This window comes from Mixophyes fleayi, chromosome 2 (assembly GCF_038048845.1).
Source record: "Mixophyes fleayi isolate aMixFle1 chromosome 2, aMixFle1.hap1, whole genome shotgun sequence".
NCBI lineage: Eukaryota > Metazoa > Chordata > Amphibia > Anura > Limnodynastidae > Mixophyes > Mixophyes fleayi.
This window is the reverse complement of record NC_134403.1, coordinates 68,417,476-68,430,531: the sequence shown is the minus strand read 5'-3', so window position 1 is coordinate 68,430,531 and position 13,056 is coordinate 68,417,476. Positions and strand designations below refer to the sequence as shown.

The following is a 13,056-nucleotide window of genomic DNA, read 5'->3' as shown; positions in this document are numbered from 1 at the left end:
GAACTCACTAAGGTTTGGGTTCTTCCCTTTTACAGGACCTCTTCTTGAGAGAGCAGATAGTAAGGGAGGACCGGGATGTCCTGAGCTGCAAGGACGCTGAGCATCGAGATCAGATTTTGCATCTTGAGGATGACATCCACATGAGGAATCTGCAACTGCTTGAGAAAGACAAGGAGCTTGACATGTACAAACCAGTGATCTTTCCTTAGTCTGCTTGCTTCATATTTATCTTCTAAATCACAATACAAAATACAAACGGACAATTTCAGCTTTTTCCTGGCAATAAAAGTGATGGACTAATGTAACTAGGTCATTTTACAAAAAACATACAGATTATTTTTACTAAAAGCAATTTTAATCATGACATTTTTTTTATACTAGTTCAGAGAGCATCTATCTGGAGGCAGTCACAGTGCAGCCTATCATTTCCCTAGGAATTTGTTAGTGAGGCAATTCATAAACTTTGTTATTGAGTGATGAGTGATATAAAGACATAACCCCATACCCGGCAACATTTTAGTACCTGAAATCGGGACAGGGGGCGTGGGGGGCGTGGTCACATCATAATGGGGGTTTGGTCACTCCCCCAGAGATTCGTCTAGCACTACGAAGCCCTAGACTGCACCTTAGAAACCCCCCCTGCCCCTCCAAACACTGCAGCACGCACTCCGGTCACCACTGCTCTGCTATGCAGAGTAGCCGTGGGCGTAAGATATCTCCCAACATTTCCACCTGTGGGAGCAATATGTCTCTGGGCGGGACAGAGCCCTAAAATCGTGACTGTCCTGCCGAAATCAGGACAGTTGGTAGGTATGCAACCCTAGTTTTGCTGAAGTAATGTGAAATGTTCTACACAGTGCCCCCTAGTGGGCAAGTAACCTAAAATGGTGGCTATAGGCAGCTGTTGCAGAAGGTACATTATTGTGATGTATGCTCACTGCTTTTCTTTATTACTTAGGTGGGAGACAAGGAATAACTCGCTTGAGGCAGACAAGGAGGAGCTAAAACAACATCTTGCAGAGGCAACTTCAGAGCTGGAGCACTGCCAGGTGTGTGTGAATAATTTGATCATCTATTTATACAGAAGATTTGTTGTTGATGATATTGTGTTGTGTTGCACTGAAGTCCTCTCTGCATTTGTGCAGTTGCAGATGGCAACACTGCGTGAAAAGCTGCGCTGTACAGAGGATATCCTCGCTGCAAGCCAGCAGAAAGTGGTGCTGTTGGGGGAGGAGCTAGCTACGGTTTCTTCTGTCCGGGACCGCACCATCTCTGACCTTCACAAAAGTCGCCTTGAGACTGCTGACCTTGCCATCAAAGTGTCCAACCTGAGTCTGAGATATAAGGAAGAAATCGGGCAGTGGTGGCAGGAGAAGGCAGCACTAAATCACAGCATGGAGGTAATTTGGGTGAAAATGTACTATATGATGAGTAGTATAGGTAGATAACTTTATTTATTTATAATTCATATGGGCAGTACGGTGGCTCAGTGGTTAGCACCTCTGCCTCACAGCGCTGGGGTCATGAGTTCAATTCTCGACCATGGCCTTATCTGTGTGGAGTTTGTATGTTCTCCACGTGTTTGCATGGGTTTCCTCCGGGTGCTCCGGTTTCCTCCCACACTCCAAAAACATACTACTAGGTTAATTGGCTGCTATCAAAAATTGACCCTAGTCTGTCTGTCTGTCTATGTTAGGGAATTTAGACTGTAAGCTCCAATGGGGCAGGGACTGATGTGAATGAGTTCTCTGTACAGCGCTGCGGAATCAATGGTGCTATATAAATAAATGGTGATGATGATGAATTTATTCCTCCTCTTCATTGGTCTTATGTATTCCCACAGAGAGATAGTAGAAACACAAGACTCAATACAGCTTTAGGCTTCAGAATCGGGTGTGATGAACAGTGGCAATATCTGTAATATATACACGCTACACCCACACTGCTAGATCACCTCTGACAGCCGTAGTACAGGTACAGTGCCAACAGCAATCAGCAGTGACAGCCCCATTATAAAATATGAAGCTACTGTTGCAGTCTTGGCCACTGAGGAAGCTGAATAGTTTCAATGAGAATCTGCATAGCTTCACTGCTAGAAATCACCTGTGACTTCAATGGACAGAAGCCCTGCAAGTTGATTGGATACAATTTGCATTTATACCAGCTCTCCTCGCTAGCAGGAACATATAATGTCCCTGCAGTCAGAGATTCTGGAGAGATCCTTGATCACGAATGAAAGGGCTACAAAAAGTATGTTAAATGGGTAACTTAATGTTATAAAGGAGAGTAAGAAGGGTCTGAGTGTGCTTAGAGGTGGTACATATATGGTGGTGTCTACACGAATGGGCTATTTTAAAAGCTAAGAATATTGAGAGAAGGAAATGTCAACTTGGGTCACTCCAAGACTATTCATTCAATGTTATATTTTTTTAAATAAAATATTCATATTTTCTAAAAAAATAAATATAAAATTGAATGAATGGTTTCGGAGTGCCCCAAGATGACACATTTCTTTCCCTCTATATTCTTAGTAAATTATATCCATGTGAGGATGTACCCCACCCCCCCCCACCCTCCCAAAAAAAAACAATATTAATTTATGATTTAATTTATTTCTTTTTGAATTAAGATAGGAAAGTAAGGGGGTTTTGACTACGCCTGGTGAGGTATGTAATTCTGTGTATTTTTGTAAGTAAATGGGACAAAGGGCAAGAGGGGATGGTTACATCATATGGAGGTGTCCACTGAACGTCAATTATATGGGCTGCAAAAACTATGTGTGAATGGGCAGATTAATGAAGGTGAACAAGAGTAGATTCATTGTATTGTGGGGCATATTCAGTTGTCCGCGTTACTCGGAAAAGTAGCGCGGCTTGCGCACTATTACCGTTATTACGGTAATAGTGAGCGTAATTACCATTGTTACGGTACCTTTAACGCCGGCTTTCAGCTCGGGGAGCTGCAAGCTGAAATCCAGCTTAGTATTACCGTAATAACGGTAATAGTTTTAGCACAGTGTTACTTTTGCAAGTAACATGGACAATTGAATATGCCCCTAAAAGGTGTTTAGGGGGTATCCGTTAACTACCACTAAAATTAGAAGGACAACTTTAATTACGGGGAACATGAATATATATCAGATGTACTGTGTGTTGTTGTACCTTCTGATCACAGCTGAATGACAGGTAAAAAAACCTGAAACACACACATGTATATGTGTATATAATATATATATCCATAATATAAATGTCTAGTGGCGTGTGTTAGTCTGTCTGTCTGTGTGTGTGTGTGGAAAAAATAAAACCAAGCTGCAGCGCCACCTGCTGGGCGGAGTTATACATTGACCTACTAAATTCTTAGTGTGTGTGGAAAAAAAAATTCAGAAAGGGCTGAAATTTGGTATACTAAGATGTTTTTAATTTGTTAATTTAATTTGTTAATTGTTAAAAGTGTTTATAAAGATTTAAAAAAAATATATATATATTTCTTGAAGGAGAAGTGACAGTTGGGAGTGGTTGGTGGTTGCCGGGGGTGACAGTGGGGAGTGGTTGGTGGTTGCCGGGGGTGACAGAGTGAGAGGAGTGTGATACTCAGGACCGCTGAGAGAGATCCCTGTGTCTGGATAGACATCTGGATAGATGTGGCGATGAAAATGAAGGATGAGGTGATGGAGAAGAATGATGAGGTGGTGACATGTGGACAAAACCACGTTAAAAAAGGGCGCTTACGTCGGGAAGTAACGCTCTTCCCCTGAGGAGGCCTGGGCTAGGCTCAAATGCATGACAAGAACTTTTTTAACACCTTAAGTAGCTTGATTTGACTAGAATGCATGAGTATCATGCACGGGTTAACTTGTGTATATATATATATATATATATATATATATATATATATATATATATATATATATATATATATATATATGTGTGTGTATGTATATATTACGCAAATATAGCTTTATTCCTTTATTCAATTAGTTTTCCTCGTTTTCAGAATGAAACATGATCCCATACAGCAATTAGGTTGGCCGAACATAGCTGCGAAGCCCTCCCCCCTTTACCTGGATCCAGCTCACTGTGCTGGTACAGCACGTCCATAGCTCACAATAGAATTCTATGGAAGCACTATTGACTGTCTGAAAATGTGCAGTGTCGTCTCTAGTAATGGTGGGAGGTTCCCAGTGATGGAAAATCCCTATTTTCAGTGCAGACGGACCATGTTCTTCTTAAGAAGGGCTTTTATGGAGTACCTGCACTGTTTTTAATTGGTTTGGTTTTTAATCACATTAATATTGATGTCTAATAAAGTGTCATTGCATTTTATTATTGTCTGTGATTTCATTAGAGTTATTGGTATGCCCTTTATATAGAGTCTTGCCTTGTTTTTCCCCATAAAGGGATTTATTTATCTTTTACTTTTTTTTTTTTGCTTAATTCTGTATTTATGGTTTATTCTTATTTGAGATCAAGGCTATGATCTGAATCTGATCTTATTTAGTATTTTCAACTGTGTTCCATTCCTATTGTTTAATATGTTAGATGTAATTCTCTGTATCAGTATAATTACTGTATACGTCTGCACAGTACAAATTCTGCTATTCAGTACGCTGGAATTAATCTTTTGTTCCGCGTGCGTCTATCACTGCACAATGCCACGTCTCTTGTCCTACGTAACGTCCGCTGTTATAGGAGCACAGTAATCCTTTCTCTTTTTATTGCAGAGTATAACATCTGCTTCGTATCCTTGTTGTCATGTTCAGTAACTTTAAATATATTTATTATATAAATAAAATGTGCTCTGAATATGTATCTGCTGGGTAGATTGACTTGATCTAAAATAGAAATTGTAAATCTTTTCTGTTTTTACTTTATGTATCATTGTACCTAATCTGGCTGCTGATATTATTAAAGAATGCTTCATATATTTGGATATGTGTGGTCAAGAAAGATATGGCTCTTTGTACAGATGAAGTTGCACAGCACAAATTCATTATTGAATCATAACAATTAAAGAAGCAATGGTTTAATGATATTGTGTGGTGCAGCCAACCTTCTGCCAAACATTAGCTGGCATGAAGATGTGTTAGAGATCGGACATATTACTAAACAGTGAAAGCTACAGCCTTCGTGTGTTGGCACATTTAAGCATTGAAAAGAGACTCGCTGTCCCTCTGGCCAAAATAAATTAGTATTGGCGCACAAGAGTAAAAGGAGATCCAACAACAAACTTATTATGAGACAAGGTAAAAATAGTACTTCATGGCATTGTTAGATCTATATGTAAGGTTACTAGCACTTATAAGTTCTGCAACATGAATATTATTATACACTAATTCTAAATTCTTGTATTAAATATATACAATGAGAAATAAGAAGATGATTTAGCAGGCCTTGAATTCTCAGTGTCACTTCCTCAGCCCCATGAAGTACTGATCTGTGAATATTGTTTTGTGTTTCAGGCCAAGAGGGACCAGATAGTAAATTTGAAAGCAGAAAAGCTGAATTTGGAAACCGGCCTAAATGAAGAGAGAAGCCAGAGGCAGACACTTCAGTGCAAGCTAAACCAGGAGAAGGATGCTCGTCAGGTACCAGACAACCCTCACAAAGATTAAAAATTACATTCTGGCCATATATCAGGGACAAACATTGAGGACAATTTCATGAATACCCATATTCTTACGTTTGTAATTGCACAGAATTGCATGCTGCTTAGTAGACATGACACTTTTTCTTGATTTTATGAGGTTTTTATACTTGATTCTCAGTTTATTGATTTGTATGCAGTAAATAAAATGGCAAAGACTAGGATTTATTTTTATCAGGGCATAATTTGAAAGAGCCAAGAAATATTGCTGTCAGGTCTGACATAAAATATTATCTATCAATATTCCAAATATAAATTTGCTCAGGTTACCAACGTAGTATTTAAATATGGGTGATATGACACTGCCATAACCTAAAATGGTTCTTAACTTATTTTTGCTAAGTCATTTATGGCGGAACTTGATAGTCCTCTGTTACTGCCAACTAATATACTAATTGCTAGTCTTTGGCTGCTACGAGTGAGTGGGATTTGTCCCTTGCATGCAGTTCAAAACTGCGAATGGCAAGTTCCACTCACTCTGCCGTTAAAAGTTTGTCAGTCATCTTACTGATCACTGGCCACTCTGATTGGTGAGTTTTCTTGTAGTGCCGCGGCAAGAGACTCGCTACAGCATCATCAGGTCACATGTTCTCAAGGCAACGCGCTTTGGAACAACCAGGGCTAGGGCGAGACTCTTTCATAGCCTTGATCTCTCTTTACCTGACTCTGACATAAATTGGGTCACTTTCATTTTAAAGATCGAAGTCCTTCTTTTTGTTTTAATTATTTTTTTAATTGTAAAAAAAGTTTTTAACCTGGGAATTGGGCTCTTTTAGAGCCATGATGCTGCTCCCCCACAAAAATAAAAGTACCCTTATTTGAAAGAGGAAAGTCTTCTCTCTCTAACTAAAGTGCCCTGTTTTTATTTATTGTCTGGTGAGCTAAAAGTAAATAAACCCACAATATTTAGGTAGAAACCAAATTTTTACTCTACACTATTTGTCAAATACGCAGGAGCACCCACATTTGAAAGAAGGAAGACCCATATTTCAAAGAATGGAGTCCCTTTTTATTTAATGTCTGTTGATCACCAAAGAAACACATTTATGTAAATACGAGTATTTCGTGCATTGTTGGGAGACCAGCAGCTATTCAAAAAGGGTTAACAATTCCTATTTTTTTTAACTGTTTGCCAAACTTTAATTTTATATACAAATGAAAAATAGGAAAATATGTCCTCTATAGTGCCACCTTCTGGAAACTGTTAAGCATTCCATGCTCTGCTCAGAAAGGTAGTTGACACCTCATTTGATGCTGTAGGTTGTCTGAAAGTTATGCATTTCACACTTTATTTGCCTGTACAACCTTTACAATGCCCTGATATTATATTTAGGGGGGTCACAAAAAGTGGTAGTAATGTATGGAATGCAAGAAGTACAAATATGCAAAGTCAACTCATACAATTGGGGTACCATTCTTAACAGGAGACCTACAGTTTCTAACCTATCATCTTTTTTCCTATGGGGAACATTGGATCACTGGGGTATAGAGAGGTTCAGCTGGAGTTTGGGCACTGTAAATTTAGCATCAAAAGTGTGAACTCCCCTCTGCCAGACGCCGTCCCTGGACTCGCCATCGGTGTCAGGGACGGACGCCTTCCTCTGCCGGCAGCTCTGTCCGTTGTTAGGCAGCTGGACGCTGTCCTCTCTCCTCAGGATTGCCGTGCGCATGTGTGTCCACTCGCGTCTCTGTTTGCTAGCAACGGGAAGCTTCTTTGCACTTCCTGTCGGCGGTCAACTGTTCGGGCCACCGCCTCCACTGCCACCAATCAGGGAATGGGCTCCACTATTTAAACCTGCCTCTAAAACTAGGTAGGCACCAGGGTATCTAGGTCTTTGTTTCCCTGCTATCTGACTGACCTTCTGTGTATCGACCCGACTTCCCCTAGTTCTGCTTCTGGATCTCCTTTTGGCCTGATTGCTCCTGCTGTATCTGACCTTTGGCTTGTTGACTCCCATTTGCCTTGCCCTTTGATACCACGTTTGCCAGTACGGTTTGACCTTTGCCTGCAACACCACGTCTGTTCACCATCCACTCCGCTGATAGCTAACTTGGAGGGCCGCGATCTGCACGTCCCTTGCAGCAAACTCCCTTGCGGAGGTCCTTGGCGAAGACTGGGGGGGGGTGTTTAGACTCTGCGCCTCCTAGCTTAGCAGCACAAATATCAGCTACTGTGACTCGTGACACCCTGTATCCCCCTGCAGCCTGCTGGGAGTTTTTCAAAATTTCTGAAGCTGCCATAGGCAGTTGTTGCTTTTTTTTATTATTTTTTTTATTTTTATTCTTTATTATTTTTTTTTGTGCTTCTCTCATGTCTACTCCAGTCAGTATCTCCACAGCCATGGTTGTTGCATGCTTGAAGCAGGCTGAGGCGATATTCGGTGATTGCCAAACCAGTTGGTGATTGGGAACCACATGCCACAAGTGCCATCATGCAAATCTGCGGGAGCCTTGGGGTGTGACCCTTTCTGGGAAAGTCATTGTGGGGCCTGGTTAAGGTTTTAGCCTCCTTGGAAAGGATCATGGAATCTGCCACCACATCTAAACCACGTTAGACTCTCGCTGTTCGTCAATCTTGGGAGGGATCTGACTCAAAGGAAGGTGAGGTGGCTGAAGATTCTGATAATGAGGTATTCTCGTGTTTTGACTTGGATTCCAGTAAGAAGCAGGGAGTAGAGGATTTAGAGAACAGAGGGGAGTCCGATGTGCCCGACAATTCACTGTTTAAGAGGAAGAAGAAACACACTTTCCCTTAAGTGAAAGACCTATTATTTGATGTGTGGACAAAACCTGATTGGTGGTTTCAGGTCTCAAGTAGGTTGCAACCTTTATCCTTTCCCCAGCACAGATATGCCTAAGGCGGAATCTTCCATAGTGCGCTTATCTAAGACCAGCACCATACCGAATGCTGCAACCTGTAGGGATAGCACGTAAAAAGATCAAATACACCCTTAACTCTGTTTACATTGCTGTGGGAACCTCCCTTAGACCCATCTTAGCTTCAGTTTTGGTCAATAATGCAGTGAGAGTTGGTTGTAGAAGCTGGTGGAGGGCTTATAGTCAGGTAGGCCCAGAGCATACGAATAGTTGGAGGGACACCGCTCTGAATGCTGGGCTCATTGGGGCTTGGATTTCTGCCTCAGAGGTCTCTGCACTTTTCAAGTGTCTTAGGGCATGGGAGTCAGCCACAGACTCCAAAAGGACCCTGTGGAGTCCATGCTTTCTCAGGGAGTGTCCTATTTGGTCCAGAACTGGACAACATATCCACCGGGGAAGAAGAACTCTTTTTTTTACCCATCAATGACTACAGACCTAAAGACCCTAGATTTCACTCCTTTCATTCCTCAGGAAAAGTAAGGTGTCAGAATTCCAGAGGACAATCTTCAGGACTTTGTGGAGGTCAGCAGAGAGAAAACAGGCTCGGCCTGATAAGCCCTCAGAGCCTTAGCTCACGTGGTGGGAGCCTATTTGCTTCTCTTTCGGGATTAGTGGTTTGTTCCCACCTCAGACATTTATGTGAGAGAAATCGTAGGTTGGGAATACATTATACATCTCCTAAAATCACCACACAGATGTTTTTTTTATCACCGGCTTTCCTGGACACAAAACAAAATTTTAGGCCCTATAGAAAGCCATTCAGTCCATGATCTCCTCAGGGCAGTCATTTCAGTCCCAGAAGACTACAATGGTTTGGGTTTCTACTCCATTCTCTTCTTGGTCCAGAAACCAGACAGATCCTTTTGGCTATTTTGAACATGAAGTCCTTAAACATCCAGCTTCAGGTGGACAGGTTCAAGATGGAGTCTTTTGGGTCTATCATAAACAGCATGGATAAGAACGAGTTGGAGCATTTCTGTGAAGAAGTTCATTCTCCGTATGGCAATCGATCAAAATATGAACCAATACCTCACGTTTTCATTTTGCTAGATACACACAGATAGTTAACACGCAGTGTTAAGGACAAGTGCTGACAACAGCTGTCTTTTTACAGATTTCATATTTTTTACAGAAGGTGCTGGGCATTGTAACTTCTAAGTGTACCCTCCCAAAAGGGCAGCTTTGGGACGTCCCCAGTGTTCCAGTGTCCCCCATAGGATCAAAGAGAATACTAGATTTGTCCATTGGGTGACACTGTACTCCCACCCTTTTAAGCTCTTGTTCACCTTGTTATATTTTATAGTTTTAACAGTTGTTTGTGGTTGGAGTGGAGAATGTTTTTCGTTTCCTCTTTCTTCCTCCGTATTCTGTCCTCTCGGGCTTGACTGGACAATAACGGAGTCTCCCAGCAGTCTGCAGGGTGTAGAAAGGGAGGAGTTAAGATATTTTGTTCTACATTTAAAGTTTTCAAACTCCAGCTGTTCCAGTGTCCCCTAATGGACATAACATAATTATAAAAATTACTTATTTCTAATATTACGCCACTTTCCAGGAACCTTTGTGCATTCTAGTCTATATAATATATATCAGAAAATGTAATGTCTTCTGAAAAGGTATGAAAAAAGATGGTGATATTGAAGTGTGTTGGGGATGAGCCCAAAAGTGTCAAAATAGGTTCAGCATAGGCGTGACAAAATGCCTTCGCAGTAAAGGGGATAGGTATCGTTATTTTGTACAAGCAACCAAGTTTCTATACATTCTATTTATGAAAATAAGATAATAGGTCTCATAAAAAAAGATTAAACTTCCCCTGAAATTAAAAATAATACATGAATTACAGAAATGCGGTATGCCCGCCCGCATATGTTATAATCCGGTTGTTTGACATAACCATCAAATAGCTAAATCCGAGAGCAGTTTGACCATACACCATAACCAACGCTACCATCCGCTCTTGTCCTTCCATAGCAGTGGGGTTTATTGTCCAATATTATTTGCTACCATAGCCAAGCAAATACAGACCATTTGGATGAGATTATTTTTGGTAATTGCAAGCTACACACACCGCAATCATTGTTCAATTTGTCCAAATTGAAAAACCACAATTGCACTGTAGGTGACCAGCTGACTCTAGTTCCTCTAGACTTGTAATTATTTACCATATGTTGTACAGGTGCAGTTATCAGAGAGCAGACGAGAGTTGAGTGAGTTGAAATCTGCTCTGAAGGTCGCACAGATGGAAAAGGAACAACTGAAAGAGGAGAGGCAGGTGAGATATGTACCAGCGCGTTTCACCTCTTCCTTATCACACCGCTGTTTGGTGGCAGCTTTGTTTTTTTTCCTTCTAACATATCTCCAGTAGATTTAACTTGACTTCTGTTCACCCATCAGGAGATTATGCAGTATGTGCGGAGGCTGGAGGAACGGCTGGACAAGCTCGCCGATGAGAAGTGGAGAGAAGACAAAATGATTGAGGAAGAAACCTCAGCAGGATTTAGTATGTCTGTCTGCATTTCTCTCACCAGTCTGAATTTTCTATTTCACAGTCATGTGTTTAGTTTACTTACGGGCTGCTTTACATTTCTCTTTTCTAACAGTAAGATTATTGTGTGTCACATTTCACAGTTCATACAAGATTATTAGTCTTACAGTACCCACAAATGCAGCGATTCATGAATTTTAACAGAAAGATCTTTTCACAATCAATTTTTTTCAATGGATAATTTTTAAACACAGAATGATCTAAATCTGTTTAACCTAACATGGTGAGCATGCACGGAAAATAAATGTCTTATTTATGATTATTTTAATGTGTCCTAAATCCCAGCAATGCAATTTATTTGTGGACATACATATTTCTGAATGAACTTCTCTTTCTTTTAGGATTTTTTGGGGCATATTCAATTGTTTACTGTTTGTGCTGCGGAAAAAGTAAACAGGTTATTACGGTAATTTTAGTCAGATTTCAGCTTACAGCTCCCGGAGCCGCGAGCGAGCAAACTACCGTAATAACGGTATTTACGCGCACTATTACTGTAATGACGGTAATAGTGCGCGCATCACGAGATTTTTGGAGTTTTCGCCAACAATTGAATATTCCCCTTTGTGTGCCTTAGGGGCTTATTTATTGACTAGCACATTTTTGACACAATCATAACGCAATGATAAAGAATGAAAGATTGTGAGCATTTATTAAAAGTGTCCTGCTGGAACAGCAGTCATGATAAACTGCTGTCCCTGTCAACACACAAGAGTATCTATATCCTCTCTTCTCTATGGTCACTATCGCCAACTGGCCACCTTTGTGCTAGTAACCGATGGGCAGAGCAGGAAGACGCGGTGAGTGACCCGGCGATCACCTCTACCACAATGCCCTCCCCATAGGATTCAGTGGCTAATGCCAGCTTCAGATCTTTGATTCTCAGAACTTGTTAAATCACGAAAAATAGCTGTCCCCATAGAAAGCTATGGGGACTACTATTGCTTATGATAACAGTGGGACCGCAGCAGATATGATATCTGTAAGACCTCATCTAATAAGATTTCCCTGTGAGAGAAAAAAGTCATTCATATGCAGACAACCTTAATCACAAAAATGTTGCATATCAATATTTAAGTAACACATTGTTTTACACACAGAGAGATTTATCAAAGGAGAACCCCCAGCAGATGGGGATGAACAGTATACAGTAAAATGGTCAGAACATGAATGGGATGAACATAAAGATATTCTAAGACACAACAGAACAAGAAGGGGCATTTGTATCACCATTCGGCAGACTGGCTGTACCACTCGGTTCCTTTCTTACATAACATTCTATTTCTAGTAGAAAAAAAAAGAAAGTATGTTAAATAATGCTACCAGCCAATGTCTTCAAGGTCCCAGTGAATTGAAATATGCAGACCCTTACCACAAAGAGACATTTGGATATATAAAAAGAAGAACTGTACTATCTATATCACATAAAGACTGTTCTGTAATGTTATTGTATTGCTTATATTACACAGGTTCATCAAACTCACCGCTAGGTCTCCCTGACTCTGATGATGAGTCTGTGGAAAGTAAGAGTCTACCTCAGCAAGAAGATCCCTATGCAATCTCTGCCACCTTTGCAGCGTTTCCACCAGAGTCTCAGAGGGTGGTGATCAACCAGCCTGCATCCATTTCATGCCAGCTGCAACCACTGCCCGAGGACAGCTCTGACTCTGTGAGTTCCAACCTATACCAATGTCTCCAGTCATTATGATTTATAAACATGTATTTTTCTGTATTTTGCAAGCTGACGCTGATGAAGTAGTAAATAAGTGACAGCATAAATAATAACAGTGTATGCAGAAGCATGAATAGCAGGGGGATTCCACACTTGTCTTTCACCATATTATAGGAGAACGGGAGGATGTATGCACATAGGTCATGAATAATAAGGCATTATAATGGTAATTTATAAAGCTGCAACAATGCAGGCCACTGGTGCAAATGCTCTTTAGTAATGTTGTGGTCCTATTCTTGGCCCAAGCACATGGGCATGGACCAAG

The 13,056-nt window shown here is 40.8% G+C and overlaps 1 protein-coding gene across 1 annotated transcript in view; it reads left to right on the top strand.

Moving 5' to 3' along the window:
* The window catches only part of CALCOCO1 (calcium binding and coiled-coil domain 1), a 41,451-nt gene that overhangs the window by 5,881 nt on the left and 22,514 nt on the right, over positions 1-13,056 (top strand). The window contains exons 6-12 of the mRNA XM_075199218.1: positions 36-184; positions 959-1,049; positions 1,146-1,400; positions 5,459-5,584; positions 10,694-10,789; positions 10,912-11,017; positions 12,529-12,728. Of these exons, the coding sequence (XP_075055319.1) occupies positions 36-184; positions 959-1,049; positions 1,146-1,400; positions 5,459-5,584; positions 10,694-10,789; positions 10,912-11,017; positions 12,529-12,728 (1,023 nt within the window). The remainder of the gene's footprint in view (positions 1-35; positions 185-958; positions 1,050-1,145; positions 1,401-5,458; positions 5,585-10,693; positions 10,790-10,911; positions 11,018-12,528; positions 12,729-13,056) is intronic.